Genomic DNA, 15,669 nt, shown 5'->3' with positions numbered 1-15,669 from the left:
TAATTCACCACATAAACAGAACCAAAGACAAAAACCACATGATTATCTCAACAGATGCAGAGAAGGCCTTTGACAAAATTCAACAGCCCTTTATGCTAAAAACTCTAAATAAACTAGGTATCGATGGAATATATCTCCAAATAACAAAAGCTATTTATGACAAACCCACAGGCTAATATCATACTTAATGGGCAAAAACTGGAAGCATTCCCTTTGAAATCTGGCACAAGACAAGGATGCCCCCTCTCACCACTCCTATTCAATATAATATCGGAAGCTCTAGCCAGGGCAATCAGGCAAGGAAAAGAAATAAAGTGTATTCAATTAGGAAAAGAGGAAGTCAAACTGTCTCTATTTGCAGACACATAATTGTATATTTAATAGATCCTATTGTCTCAGCCCAAAATCTCCTACAACTGATAAGCAAATTCAGCAAAGTCTCAGGATATAAAATCAATGTGCAAAAATCACAAGCATTCCTATATACCACTAACAGACTTAAAGAGGGCCACATCAAAAACACACTGCCATTCACAATTGCTACAAAGAGAATAAAATACCTAGCAATACAACTAACAAAGGATGTAAAGGACCTCTTCAAGGAGAACTACAAACCACTGCTCAACGAAGTGTGAGAGGACAGAAACAGATGAAGAAACATTCCATGCTCATGGTTAGGAAGAATCAATATCATGAAAATGGCCATCTTGCCCTAAGTAATTTATAGATTCAATGCTATCCGCATCAATCTACCAATGACCTTCTTCACAGAACTGGAAAAAACTACCTTAAACTTCATATGGAAGCAAGAGAGAGCCCACTTAGCTAAGTCAATTCTAAGCAAAAAGAACAAAGCCAGAGGCATCATGCTACTTAACTTCAAACAATACTACAAGGCTACAGTAATCAAAACAGCATGGTTCTGGTACCAAAGCAGAGGTACAGACCAATGGAACAGAACAGAGGTCCCAGAAGCAACGCCACACATCTACAACCATCTGATCTTTGACAAACTTGACAAAAAGAGCAATGGGGAAATGATTCCCTGTTTAATAAATGGTATTGGGAAAACTGGCTAGCCATGTGCAGAAAGCAGAAACTGGACCCCTTCCTGACACCTTACACTAAAAATAACTCTAGGTGGATTAAAGACTTAAACATAAGACCTAACAGCATAAAAACCTTAGAAGAAAACCTAGGCAAAATCATTCAGGACATAGGCATAGGCAAGGACTTCATGACTAAAACACCAAAAGCACTGACAACAAAAGCCAAAATAGTCATATCGGATCTAATCAAACTCCAGAGCTTCTGCACAGCAAAAGAAACAGTCATTAGAGTGAATCGGCAACCAACAAAATGGGAAAAAATTTTTGCAATCTACACATCTGACAACGTACTTATATCCAAAATCTATGAAGAACTAAAACAGATTTACAAGAAAAAAAACAAACAAACCCATTCAAAAGTGGGCAAAGGATACGAACAGACACTTTTCAAAAGAAGACATTTATGAGGCCAACGAACATATGAAAAAATGCTCATCATCACCAGTCATTAGAGAAATGCAAATCAAAATTATATTGAGATACCATCTCATGCCAGTTAGAATGGCGATCACTAAAAAATCTGGAGACAACAGATGCTGGAGAGGATGTGGAGAAATAGGAACATTTTTACACTGTGGTTGGAGTGTAAACTAGTTCTACCATTGTGGAAGACAGTGTGGCGATTCCTCAAGGACCTAGAAACAGAAATTCTATTTGATCCAGCAATCCCATTACTGGGTATATATCCAAAGGATTATAAATAGTTCTATTATAAGGACACATGCACACGTATGTTCCTTGAAGCACTTTTTACAATAGCAAAGACCTGGAACCAACCCAAATGCCCACTGATGATAGATTGGACAGGGAAAATGTGGCACATATACACCATGGAATACTATGCAGCCATAAAAAATGATGAGTTCGTGTCCTTTGTAGGGACATGGATGAACCTGGAAACCATCATTCTCAGCAAACTGACACAGGAACAGAGAATCAAGCACCACATGTTCTGACTCATAGGCTGGTGTTGAACAATGAGAACACATGGACATGGGGCGGGGAGCATCACACACTCAGGTCTCTGCAGGGCGACGAGGGGAGGGACAGTGTGGGGTAGGGAGTTGGGGAGGGATTACATGGAGAGAAATGCCAGATATAGGTGATATGGCTGGAGGCAGCAAACCACAGTGCCATGTATGAACCTATGCAACAAAACTGCATGTTCTTTACATGTACCCCAGAACCTAAAACATTAAAAAAAATATACATACACACACACACACAAAAGAGGAACTGAAAGCAGGGAATCAGGCGATACAGCTAGTTGGGTTCCTCCCCTACAAACCACAATAAACTGAAGCCTTCTTGCTTGAGCGAGTTTCGCAGCCAGCACATCAGTTCAAGCTCAACCCGGAACTACTGAGCTCGGCTGGGGGGAAGGGCAGCTCCTATTGCAGAGGCAGGCCTAATCTTCCTGAGTAAACAAGAGAGGGAGGAAATACACGCAGCAGCTCCACTGAATCCGTGGCAGCCCAGTAGCACCTCTGCAGGCATACAAAGAAGGGGCTGCCTCCTGAAGCAGCTCCATGAGATCAAAGCTAGATAAATCCAAGAAGATGGGAAGAAACCAGTACAAAAAGGATGAAGCCATCAAAGACCAGAACACCTCTTCCCCACCAAGGGATCACAACTCCTCACCAGCAAGGGAATAAAACAGGCTGGAGAACGAGTTTGATGAACTGACAGAAGCAGGCTTTAGAAGGTGTGTAAGAACTTCTTTGAGCTAACGGAACATGTTCTAACCCAATGCAAAGAAACTTTTACCTTGAAAAAAGGTTAGTCGAAATGCTAAGTAGAATAACCAGCTTAGAGAAGAACATAAACAACTTGATGGAGCCGAAGAGCAGAGCAAAATAACTTCACAGAGCATACACAAGTTTCAATAGATGAATCAATCAAGCAGAAGAAAGGATATCAGAGATTGAAGATCAACTCAATGAAATAAAACGAGAAGGCAAGAAAAGAGAAAAAGCAGTGAAAAGAAATGAACAAAGCCTCCAAGAAATATGGGATTATGTGAAAAGACCTAATCTACGCTTGCCTGGTGTACCTGAAGGTGATGAAGAGAATGAATCCAAGTTGGATAATATCTTCAGGATATTATCCAGGAGAACTTCCCCAACTTAGCAAGGCAGGCCAACATTCAAATACAAGAAATACAGAGAACACCAAAAAGATACTCCTCAAGAAGAGCAACACCAAGGCACATAATCATATGATTAAAAATGCTAAGTGCAGCCAAAGAGAAAGATCAGGTCACCCACCATAGGAGGCCAATCAGGCTCACAGCAGGTATCTTGGCAGAAACCCTAAAAGCCAGAAGAGAGTGAGGGACAATATTCAACATCCTTAAAGAAAAAAACTTTCAACCCAGAATTTCATCCAGCCAAACTAAGCTTCATAAGTGAAGGAGAAATAAAATCCTTTATGGACCAGCTATTGCTGAGATTTCCTCGCCACCAGAGCTGCCTTACAAGAGCTTCTGAAGGAAGCACTAAACACAGAAGGCAACAAGAAGTACCAGCCACTGCAAAAAAGAACCAAATGGTAAAGAACAACGACGCAGTCAAGAAACTGTGCCAACCAATGGGCAAAACAACCAACCAGTAACAAAATGGCAAGATCAAATTCACACATAACAATATTAACATTAAATGTAAATGGACTAAATGCCCAATCAAAAGACACACACTGGGAAACTGGATAAAAAGTCAAGAACCATTGGTGTGCTGTATTCAGGAGACCCATGAGACCCATCTCATGTGCAAAGACACACATAGACTCAAAATAAAGGGATGGAAGATCTACCAAGCAAATGGAGGGCAAAAAAAAAAAAAAAAAAAAAAAAAAAAAGCAGGGGTTGCAATCCTAGTCTCTGGTAAAATGGACTTTAAACCAACAAAGATCAAAAAGAGACAAAGAAGGGCATTACATAATGGTAAAAGGATCAATACAACAAGAAGAGCTAACTATCCTAAACATATATGCACCCAATGCGGGAGCACCCAGGTACATAAAGCAAGTTCTTAATTACCTACAAAGAGACTTAGACTCCCATACAATAATAATGGGAGACTTTAACACTCCACTGTCAATATTAGACAGATCAATGAGAAAGAAAATCAACAAGGATATCCAGGACTTGAAAGCAGACCAGGACCATGCAAATCTCATATACATTTGCAGAACTCTCCACCCCAAATCCACAGAATATATATTCTTCTTGGCACCACATTGCACTTACTCTAAAATCGACCACATAATTGGAAGAAAATCATTCCTCAGCAAATTCAAAAGAATGGAAAACGTTGTTTCAGACCACAGTGCAATCAAATTAGAACTAAGAATTAAGAAACTCACTCAAAACTGCACCACTTCATGGAAACTGAACAATTGGCTCCTGAATGTCAACTGGATAAACAATGAAATGAAGTCATAAATAAATATGTTCTTCAAAACCAATGAGACATGAAATAAAGATGTTCTTCAAAACCAATGAAGACACAACATACCAGAATCTCTGGGACATTTAAAGCAGTGTCTAGAGGGAAATTTATAACAATAAATGTCTGCATGAGAAGCGAGGAAAGATCTAAAATTGACACCCTACCACCAAAATTGAAAGAGCTACAGGAGCAAGATCAAAAAACTCAAAAGCTAGCAGAAGACAAGAAATAACTAAGATCAGAGCAGAACTGAAGGAGACAGACATACAAAAAACCATCCAAAAATGAATTAAATCCAGGAGCTGGTTTTTTGAAAACATCAACAAAATAGACCACTAGCCAGATTAATAAAAAAGAAAAGAGAGAAATAATCAAATAGATGCAATAAAAACCAATAAAGGGGACATCACCCCTGATTCCACAGAAATACAAACTACCATCAGAGATTACTACAAACAACTCTATGAACATAAACTAGTAAATCTGGAACAAAAGGATAAATTCCTGGACACTTACACCCTCCCAAGCCTAAGGCAAGAAGAAGTTGAAACCCTGAATTGACCAATAACAAGGGCTGAAGCTGAGGCAGCAATGAATAGCCTACCAAACAAAAAAAGTCCAAGTCCAGATGGGTTCACAACCAAATTCTACCAGACGTGCAACGAGGAGCTGGTACCATTCCTTCTGAAACTATTCCAAACAATACAAAAAGAGGGAATCCTCCCTAACTCATTTTATGAGACCAACATCATCCTGATACCAAAACCTGGCAGAGAATCAACACAAAAAGAAAACTTCAGGCCAATATTCATGATGAACATCGACACAAAAATCTTCAATAAAATACTGGCAAACTGAATGCAACAGCATATCAAAAAGCTAATTCATCAAGATTAAGTAGGCTTCACCCTGGGGATGCAAGGCTGGTTCAACACACCCAAGTCTATAAACGTAATCCATCACATAAACAGAACCAAACACAAAAACCATGATTATCTCAATAGATGCAGAGAAGGCCTTCGAAAAAATTCAACAGCCTGTTATGCTAAAAACCTTCAATAAACTAGATATCGATGGAATGTATCTCAAAATAATAAAAGCTACTTACGACAAACCCACAGCCAATATCACATTGATAACGCAAACACTTAAAGCATTCCCTTTGAAATCAGGCACTAGACAAGGATGCCCTCTCTCATCACTCCTATCCAATATAGTATTGGAAGTTCTAGCCAGGGCAATCAGGCAAGAAAAAGAAATAAAGGGTATTCAATTAGGAAAGGAGAAAGTCAAATTGTCTCTTTTGAGACCCCATAGTCTCAGCCCCAAATCTCCTTAAATTGATAAGCAACTTCAGCAAAGTCTCAGGATACAAAATCAACGTGCAGAAATCACACAACATTCCTATACACCAGTAACAGACAAACAGAGGCAAATTTAGAGTGAACTCCCATTCACAATTGCTACAAAGACAATAAAATAGCTAGCAATACAACTAACAAAGGATGTAAAGGACTTCTTCAAGGAGAACTACAAACTACTGCTTAAGGAAATAAGAGAGGACACGAACAGATGGAAAAACATTCCATGCTCATGGTTAGGAAGAATTAATATTGTGAAAATGGCCATACTGCCCAAAGTAATTTGCAGATTCAATGCTATCTCTATCAAGCTACCTATGACCCTCTTTACAGAACTGGAAAAAACCACTTTAAACTTCCTATGGAACCAAAAGAGAGCCCACATAGCCAAGAGAATTCTAAGCAAAAAGAACAAAGCCGGAGGCATCACGCTGCCTGGCTTCAAACTATAGGCTACATTAATCAAAACAGCATGGTACTGGTACTAAAATAGAGACATAGACCAATGGAACAGAACAGAGGCCTTGGAAGCAACACCACACATCTACAACCATCTGATCTTTGATAAACCTGACAAAAACCAGCAATGAGGAAAGGATTCCCTGTTTAATAAATGGTGTTGGGAAAACTGGCTAGCCATGTGCATGCAGAAAGCAGAAACTGGATCCCTTCCTGACACCCTACACTAAAATTAACTCTAGATGGATTAAATATTTAAACACAAGACCTAATACCATAAAAACCCTAGAAGAAAACCTAGGCAAAACCATTCAGGATATAGGCATAGGCAAGGACTTCATGACTAAAACATCAAAAGCAATGACAACAAAAGCCAAAATAGACAAATGGGATTTAATTAAACTTCAGAGCTTCTGTACAGCAAAAGAAACAATCATTAGAGTGAACTGGCAACCAACAGAATGGGAAAAATTTTTCACAATCTACCCTTCTGACAAAGGGCTAAGATCCAGAACTAAAACAGATTTTGAAGAAAATACCAAACAAACCCATTCAAATGTGGGTGAAGGATATGAACAGACACTTTACAAAAGAAGGAGGCCAACAAACATATGAAAAAATGCTCATCATCACTGGTCATCAGAGAAATGCAAATCAAAACTACATTGAGATACCATCTCACACCAGTTAGAATGGTGATCATTAAAAAATCTGGAGACAACAGATGCTGGAGAGGATGTGGAGAAATAGGCACACTTTTACACTGCTGGTGGGAGTGTAAATTAGGTCAACCATTGTGGAAGACAGTGTGGTGATTCCTCAAGGATCTAGAAATAGAAATTCCATTTGATCCAGCAATCATATTACTGGGTATATATCCAAAGGATTATAAATCATTCTATCATAAAGACACATGCACACGTACGTTCACTGTGGCACTATTTACCATAGCAAAGACCTGGAACAAACCCAAATGCCCATCAATGATAGACTGGACAAAGAAAATGTGGCACATATACACCATGGAATACTATGCAGCCATAAAAACAATGAGTTCGTGTCCTTTGTAGGAACACAGATGAATCTGGAAATCATTCTCAGCAAACTGACACAAGAACAGAAAATCAAACACCTGCATGTTCTCACTCATAGGCAGGTGTTGAACAATGAGAACACATGGACACAGGGAGGGGAGCATCACACACTGGGGTCTGTTGGGGGGTAGACTAGGGGAGGGACAGCAGGGGGTGGTGAGGGATAACATGGGAAGAAATGCCAGATATAGGTTAAGGGGGAATGGAAACAGCAATCCACCTTGCCATGTATGTATGTACCCATGCAACAATCCTGTATGATCTGCACATGTAACCCAGAACCTAAAGTACAAATAAAAAAAAGATTAGCAGATAAAAGGAAATCTGGCATACCTTTTCAGCTTTCTGGTGCATCATCTCATTGAACAGTTCTGTACAGTCATTTATAAATTTTTCACTGACTACAACAGTGTCGCTAAAGACTACAGCTGAGGCCTGTTTGCTGAATGCCCTCATCACCTGCTGAAGCAATATGGCGGCATCTTCAACTGATAAAGAAGTGGGTAGCAGAGGCTAGAATTACAAACAAAATAAAAAGTAAAGTATGAATGCACTATAATACAGGGAAACCATTTGCTATATACATATATGCTCTCTGTAGGTGATCTCATCAAGTCCAGTTGCTTTTGGAACTTATATTTATGCCAATAACCTCACAAATTATATTTCTGGTTTCATTACTACTCTGAGCTCTGAAATCATATATCCTATTGCTTACCTTCCCCACTTGAATGCCTTACAGGCATCTCCAACTGTTCAAAGCAATACTCAAACCTACAAGGCACATAGTTTCTCTTCTCACAAAGCCACAACAGTCCACCAGGATGTCCTGATACCCTTCAAATTATATTTTGTCATAACTCTTTCTCCTATCTGAAATTATCTTACTGTTTTCATTAACTATCTTTACTTAATGAAAGTGTCCCTCCTAAGAACAGCAAACTTCTCTGGCTACCATATCCCCAGCAAGTATTAATAGAATGATGCCTGGCACACATAAAGTGGTTTTGTTAGATGAATAAAAAACCACTTAAATCTGGAATCTTTGGTACTTGCATATCCAAAACAGAGAATTTTCTGCTTTATAAAGAGGGTCTGGGCTCGAACAGAAAATAATGGATTGGCCTCTTATTTATTTTTCTTTACCTACACTTATCTCTTTGGCATGCTGAAGGGCAGGTCAACATTGAACACTGAAGTAAACACTATCAGTGCCAAAGCAGCTTGTGTTAATACATTAGCAGAGATTAATAGATAAGGCATAAACAAATGCTACACTGTGCCTGATGCCAGTACAGCTGTAAATGCTTGGATAAGATGTGAGAAGTCTGATCAATTCAGTATCAGGATTAACAGGAGTGTTACACTGTTTGCTTGTTTTGAGATTTACAGAGTTCTCAATGTTGACTGTCCACATGTAGAAGGTCACCCGAAAGACTTTAAGCATAAAGATTATTTTTGTTATAACAATGATTAGAATTTGCCTCCAAAGCCAAGACCACCTTTATGTATCCTAATTTCTAAATGGTTAAATATTAGTAAAATATCAGTTGTCATTGTTTAAAGAAAAGTGAGAAAAAGATAAAACATACTGCAATATCAACCCATGTTCCAGAGCTGATGGCTTCTTCTACTGATGCTTCCACTTGATCCACAAGTCCCTGACCAACACAAGCTGCTTTCAAAAACAAGAGTTGTGTAGTTTTGTATCTTTTCTTTATGTAGCTTACAGCATCTGGGATTCCAAGTCTGGACAAAGCATCAAATTCTAGAAATACATAACAAAGTTGGATTAGGATTGTCAATTACATGTAAGACAAAAGTGAAAAATAAAAACTTAAAAAGTCAATAAAAGTTGTTAGATATATCTATCTTCTTAACTCCTCTAACTCCACCCCAAATAATCATGCTTAAGAAAGCTAGTTATAATAAAGTTCTAATCCATGATTATAATTGGAGAAACTAAAAAGTCCATCATAGGAAATCAAGAAAACATAAGCAAAACCCAGTATTTTACCAACCATTTAAATTGTTTATATACTAAGGACTTGTAGGTTTATCACTGAGGAAGTACTCTGTTATGCAGTTTGACTTGGCTTATAAAATCGATCAAATGAAGTGACATATAAATATATGCCTATATATATATCATATATGCATATGCTAATTGTTTTAATAACTAAATTTATTCCAATTTATCCAAATGACAGAACTTCAGGCACAGAATTTAGAATAATTTCAATGTTTCCAAAGTTTTAGGTAAGTAATAAAAATACACATTGTAAATCTGATAGCCAATAAAATATTTCTAAGATGAAATATCTGAAAAACTGGGCAGCTTCACAAAATGTAAGATATAATAATTACTTTTATGAATTAAAAAATACTTTAAGTTTATAGTGCCATCTCAATAAATGTAACTGGAAGAATGGCAGCAATTAGTAACAGCTTTAGCCTTTTTACATTATAATTGTTCAGTAACCATAGAACTAAACTCAGTTCCAAGACCCACAGAAACTTGCAGCGTGATTACTTTTAACTCAAAGGGAACCATTATAATATTCTGACCATACAGGACAATATATGTAGCCTCTAGGGTTCCCTTTTTAAATTTTAATTTATTTATTATTATTTTTTTAATATAACCTGCAGATCAAAGGAGGACCCTAGGATTAGTATAATACTTTTGAAGAATGAGTTTAGTGTTAAAAAGAAATTTTAGTTTTAAAGAAATAAAGTTACCTAGATAGCCATTCTGCCTGAAAAAGGAATCCACCCAAGTACTCTGTGTCCTGGAGTAGATGTCAGGGATAAACACAGCTTTATCCTGTCTCCCACCAACCACAGTGCCTCGTAAGCGTCCGCTATTAACAAGTTCCTCAAGCACAGCTTAAAACAAACCCACAGGAATACAAACAAATCAGAGCAGGGTATAAATCTTAAAAAGTAAAATACTTTATTATTTCATAATTTACTTATTCTTACCCTTAAAAAAAAAACAATCTGAAGTTTAAATAGCATAAATGAAGGTAGCATATTTTAGACAAAAATTTCCTGCCATTTATGAGAATATTCAGATCACAAATTCAGGGAAATTTTACATTCTGGCAACTTGCTAAAGGTATTGAATTTGTAACTCAAACTAGTTAATATTAAGACTTAATTTTTTAGTTTGAGTAATTTTGGGGAAAACATAGTATGCCATTATCTATCTAATAATTTATTAAAAATAGATGATAAAACACTTGAAGAACAGGTAATATGTAATTATTAGTATTAAACAAGTTCAGTGTTTTAATATTAAAAAAAAAATCAAGACACCTAGACCATATTAGAATCAGTGTGAAATAAAATTGTGAGCATTTTAAAGAGTTATTACATTTCCACTGTTTACACTGAAGTAAGACATTTCAACCCTACCTATAAGAGAAGTAGAATGCCTTGGTTAAGAGTGTCAATTATGGAGCCAGACTGATTAAATCTAAACCTCAACTCTGTCACCTACTAGCTATGAAACACTAGACAAGTCATTTTCCTTATTTCTCTATTTTTGTATCTGTGAAATGGGGACAGTAACAATACCATCTCATAGAATTGTTGTATTCAAGTAAAGTGCTTGGAATGGTATCTGGCATATAATAAAAGCTCAATAAATATTAACTAAATATCACTACCACCACCGCCACCACCATCAAGTGGACAATGCTGTCATTAATAACAAATTTATATTTCTATTTAAACCATAACATTTAACTACATAGTTTGTTGTTTCAGAAATTAAAATCCTCTAAAAAAGGGAAAAGAGAGAAGGGAGCTATTTCTAAGTGAATCAGCAACCACATTCAAAAGATGACTGGCACAAAGAAAGGCTAATGAAAATTAGTCTGTAACAGAAATATAAATTGGTTTGTGCATGAATTTTAAAATTGCAATGCTGAGTAAACTATAATACATCAAAAAAGTCCACATTTCTCAATAGACTATAACACATGATTCTCAATTTAATATGACTGTACAATACAAACCAATTTTAAATTCTGACGAAAGTTGTGAAGATACCAATTATTACTTGAAGAACTTTACATTATAATGAAATTACACCAACCACTAATTATATAGATTCCAAAACAGTCAGCTTAATTTTAAAACTGTCAAACAAAAATTTTAAAGTTCATATTCTGAAAATATAGTGAAAATTAATTTTTGGTTCAATACTTGACATTTCTTTTCCATTTTTCATTGTAGTTCTTACATTTGCACAGATAATCTGAGCTGAAAGATAAAGTCATTGCTTTTAAAAATTATTTCAACAAAGCATTAAGAAAACCCCCAAAACCTCCCAAGAGCTTTACAAACAACATAGATAATGAACAGATTATTTTGGAGATAATATTACGTTGTTGGAATGCTAAAAATATACTTTTATTGCTCTCAAGTCTTTGTAAAAATTGTTAGTAAAACACAATTTACTTTCATATTAGACAATGTAGCAAAATCATAAGAAAAAATAAAAACTATTCTCAGTCTTACAATTTTAAATCTCTATATGCATATGTATAATAGTGTGCAGCATATGTTTTCATTATATGTGCTTACTTTTTTATTCATTCTAGGGCTAACCAATATTAAATGTTTGGTGAGTATAACAGATAGGTACATATATAAAACTTGATACAAAGAAACTTTTTCAAACTAGGAAATATTTTAGTTACATTAAGAATAAAAGAGGAAAAAAACAGTTTTACATTAATAGTCTATTCAGCGGCTAATTAACTGAATATAATTTAAACCAAACTCACAGTAAAGAAGTTGCTCCTGAAATCCATATTTTGAAATCAAAGAATTCACAGCTGTAGGCCTTTATGGAAAGTTAAAAAAGAAATTCTTACTCATTATAGGGCTACAGATTTTTGAACTTAAAAAAATAAGGTAATTAGAATTTAAGAAAAATACTGTTTAAAAGAAAAAATGAAGTCAAAAATTACACCAAATCTTAAATCCTTAATTGGAATCTTGCTACCGAAATATCAAAGAAATCAATCTGTACTTGCAATCAAGGATCAATTTATGTTCTCATTCCACTAAATTTTCACCACGGATTTCCATGATATTTGTCTTTATGTTTTTCTTCATTCTGTTTTTTTCTGTCTGGAGGCTCTTTCCTTAGTTGGGAATATTCAAGTAGATGTCATATGATGCTATTTTTGAAGAAAAATGAGACCATATGTGCACTGAAAATATTTGGAATATGAGGCTAGATTACGGTGACTGATTGAGAGGGATCCATTTAAAATCCATTTTTTTTCTTTTGCTTTTGAGTATTTTCTGTAATGACTATGCATTTCTTTTGTTAAGCAGTTTTATTGCAATAAGGCATAATTTAAATTACATGAAATCTACCCCATCATAAGTGTACAATTCAATGTTCTTAATACATTTATAGAGTTGGGCAACCATCACTATAAACCAGTTCATAATGTTTTCATCACCCACAAAATTATTTGATAGTTATCTGCAGTTAATTGCTGCTTTCACTCCTAAATCTAGACAACTATCTCTTTCCTGCCTCTATAAATTTGCTTTTCTAGCCATTAATATAAATGGAATTAATATGTGGTCTCCTTTCTGTGTTTTTGAGATTCATCCATGATGAAGCATGCATCAGTAGTTCATCCTTCTTACTGATGAATAGCATTCCATTGTATGAATATACCACATTTTGTTTATACACTCATTGGTTGACAGACATGTGGATTATTTCTAGTTTGTGGCTACTGTGGATAATGCTCCCATGAGCCTTTACATTTTTGACTTTGTATGAATGAATGTTTTCATTCTGGGGGGGGGGGTGAATTCCTATAAGTGTATCTCATTTGTAATAACCATAGTTTTTTTTTTTTTTTTTTTTTTAAAGGATACAAGAAAAGTATTTAGATTTTTTATTCTGATTATATCATTTTTTCCTATTCCTTTTAAGGTAGTATGCCTATTCTCTTTAGTTAAGGTTAGTTTTCATTTTTAATGCATATAATAAAAAGTAATTCTAACATTTCAACCCTCCACTGTTTATTATTTAGGATACTGTAAATATTTTCTACTTCAAATTTGTGAAAACAGAATTATTATTTTTATCAAATTCTTAGAATCAGTTTGCTTTTTATTAAATTGTTTTACCCCAAATTTTCAGCTAAATTATCTAGAACTCTGCTTTAATCAGTTTAGTGTTGCCATAACAAAATACATGAGGCTGGGTAATTTATAAAGAAAAAAGGTTTATTTGGCTCATGATTCTGGTGGCTGGAAAGTTCAAGACTGAGAAGCTACATTTATTGAGGGTTTCAAGCAGCTTCAATTCATGGAAGTAAGTGGAAAAGGAGCAGACATGTGCAAAGAAATCACATGGAGGAAGCAAAGGGGAGAAGCCGAGGAAGCCAGACTCTGCTCAACAATATATTCTCTTGAGAACTAATCCATTCCCATGAGAATAAGAATTCACTTATCCTGGTGGGAGGGTATTAATCTATTTACGAGAGATCCACTCCTGTGATCCAAGCATTTGAGATCAAACTGCAACAAAATACTGCCATATTGGAGATTAAACTGCAACAGAATTTTAGTGGGTACAAACCACATCCAAACCAGAGCAAACCTCCAAACCAACAAGGTCTAGGTGCTCTCCTCTGTTTACCTTATAATTGTGACAACCTTCTCATATTTTTTGTCTTTTATTGCCTTCTACCAAAACACATCCTTACAAAAATGTACAAGTCTCCTTGAAGGACTTCATCTTAAAATTTCTAGTACATAACTTGCTGTTGATGTTCAATAAATAATCAATTGAATTGTGCAAAATTTCTAGCTTTTTTTTGCATGATGAAACTTTAGCTTAATTTTTATTTCAATTTGAAATATAACATAGTTTAGTAAACCTACATATATAGTTCTCACTAGCTGCTTCCTGCTCTTTTCTCTGGCCATCTATAATGACAAGAAATATCAATAAAAACAAGAAATACAAACTTTTTAAAAGTCAGAGATGCAGGTGTCTTCTTTGAGGTTAGACTAGAGAAGTGGGATGGTTCCTTATTTTTAGGAAACAAATGTGAAGATATGGTCTCTTAAATGGTACTATCTGGATGCCACACAACCTAGCAACATCTTTTGAGGCTCAAAACTTATTTTCCTCTCATTATTTGATGGTACCATATACAGAAACTCAGGACTACTATGAATGAGAAAAACAGCTGATTTTGATGAAAATTACCATCACCACAATAGTCAATGAAAAAAGTTAAATATTTATAACTAGGAAAAACATATTTTTAGTTTTTGGTTTTTGACAAAGTAATAAATGAACAGGGTACAAAAAAGTTACAAAACTGAAAAATCCCTGTCCATTCCTATCACCCAGCTGCCCAGTTTCTCTCCCCAGAAACAACCATCCGTTTCTTTGTTAAGTGGGTGATCTAGTGCAGGCTGTCTGGGCCTACATGGAATAAAGAGAACATCCACATGAGAAAAGGAGCTGCAGTAGCAATGGGAAACCAGTCACATAAGGATAATAGGAGTTCAATTTTTCTTAGTCGGTGAAGAAAGCTACAAACATGGAAAAGAAGGAAACTAGAATGAAATGAAACGTATGGTGTTGGACTAAAATTGGAAGTATCAGTACAGACACACAGTTTTCAATACACACAGATAAAGATATAGAAATACAGTGGAGGAGGATCCAAGATGGCCGTTTAGGAACACCTCAGGATTGCAGCTCCCAGTGAAAGCGCAGAAGGTGAGTGGACGCCGCATTTTTATTGCCCACAGACTAGGAAATTCCCGGGCGAAGAAGCTCCACGGTCGCCAGCGTGGCTGTTTTGGCCAGCGCGGCTGTGCCGGCCGGCGCTGCTGCTTTGCCCCGCGTGGCTGCTTTGTCGGCGCACTGGAGCAGCGGTTCTCTGTACAAAATACACCGGTCCAGGTGCCCTTTTGGCTGGCGATTGGAGCCACGAGAAGTCGCCCATTCGCTGGTTAAAAAAGGGGACTGAGCAGAGAACCAGGACAGTAGATTCCAGGGCAAGAAAAAACAAACAAACAAAAAAAAAGGCGCCACAAACCTCAGTGCCGCTGTTTAAGCCAGCGCAGTGAGTGGCCGCAGGGGAAAACAAACAGACCCCGGCACCTCTTCAACAGGCGACTGGAACAC

The 15,669-nt window shown here is 36.3% G+C and overlaps 1 protein-coding gene across 1 annotated transcript in view; it reads right to left on the bottom strand.

The window, feature by feature from the left end:
* Positions 1-15,669, bottom strand: part of UFL1 (UFM1 specific ligase 1) — a 67,777-nt gene that overhangs the window by 30,550 nt on the left and 21,558 nt on the right. Inside the window, exons 7-10 of the mRNA XM_017538890.2 lie at positions 12,272-12,330; positions 10,215-10,361; positions 9,065-9,240; positions 7,806-7,985 (exon numbers count right to left, since the gene is read on the bottom strand). Coding sequence (XP_017394379.1) covers positions 7,806-7,985; positions 9,065-9,240; positions 10,215-10,361; positions 12,272-12,330 — 562 coding nt within the window. The remainder of the gene's footprint in view (positions 1-7,805; positions 7,986-9,064; positions 9,241-10,214; positions 10,362-12,271; positions 12,331-15,669) is intronic.

The sequence above is a fragment of the Cebus imitator genome, unplaced genomic scaffold (assembly GCF_001604975.1).
Source record: "Cebus imitator isolate Cc_AM_T3 unplaced genomic scaffold, Cebus_imitator-1.0 Scaffold116, whole genome shotgun sequence".
In the NCBI taxonomy this organism is placed as follows: Eukaryota; Metazoa; Chordata; class Mammalia; order Primates; family Cebidae; genus Cebus; species Cebus imitator.
Note: the sequence above shows the minus strand (reverse complement) of the source record. Positions and strands in the feature narration are given on the sequence as shown.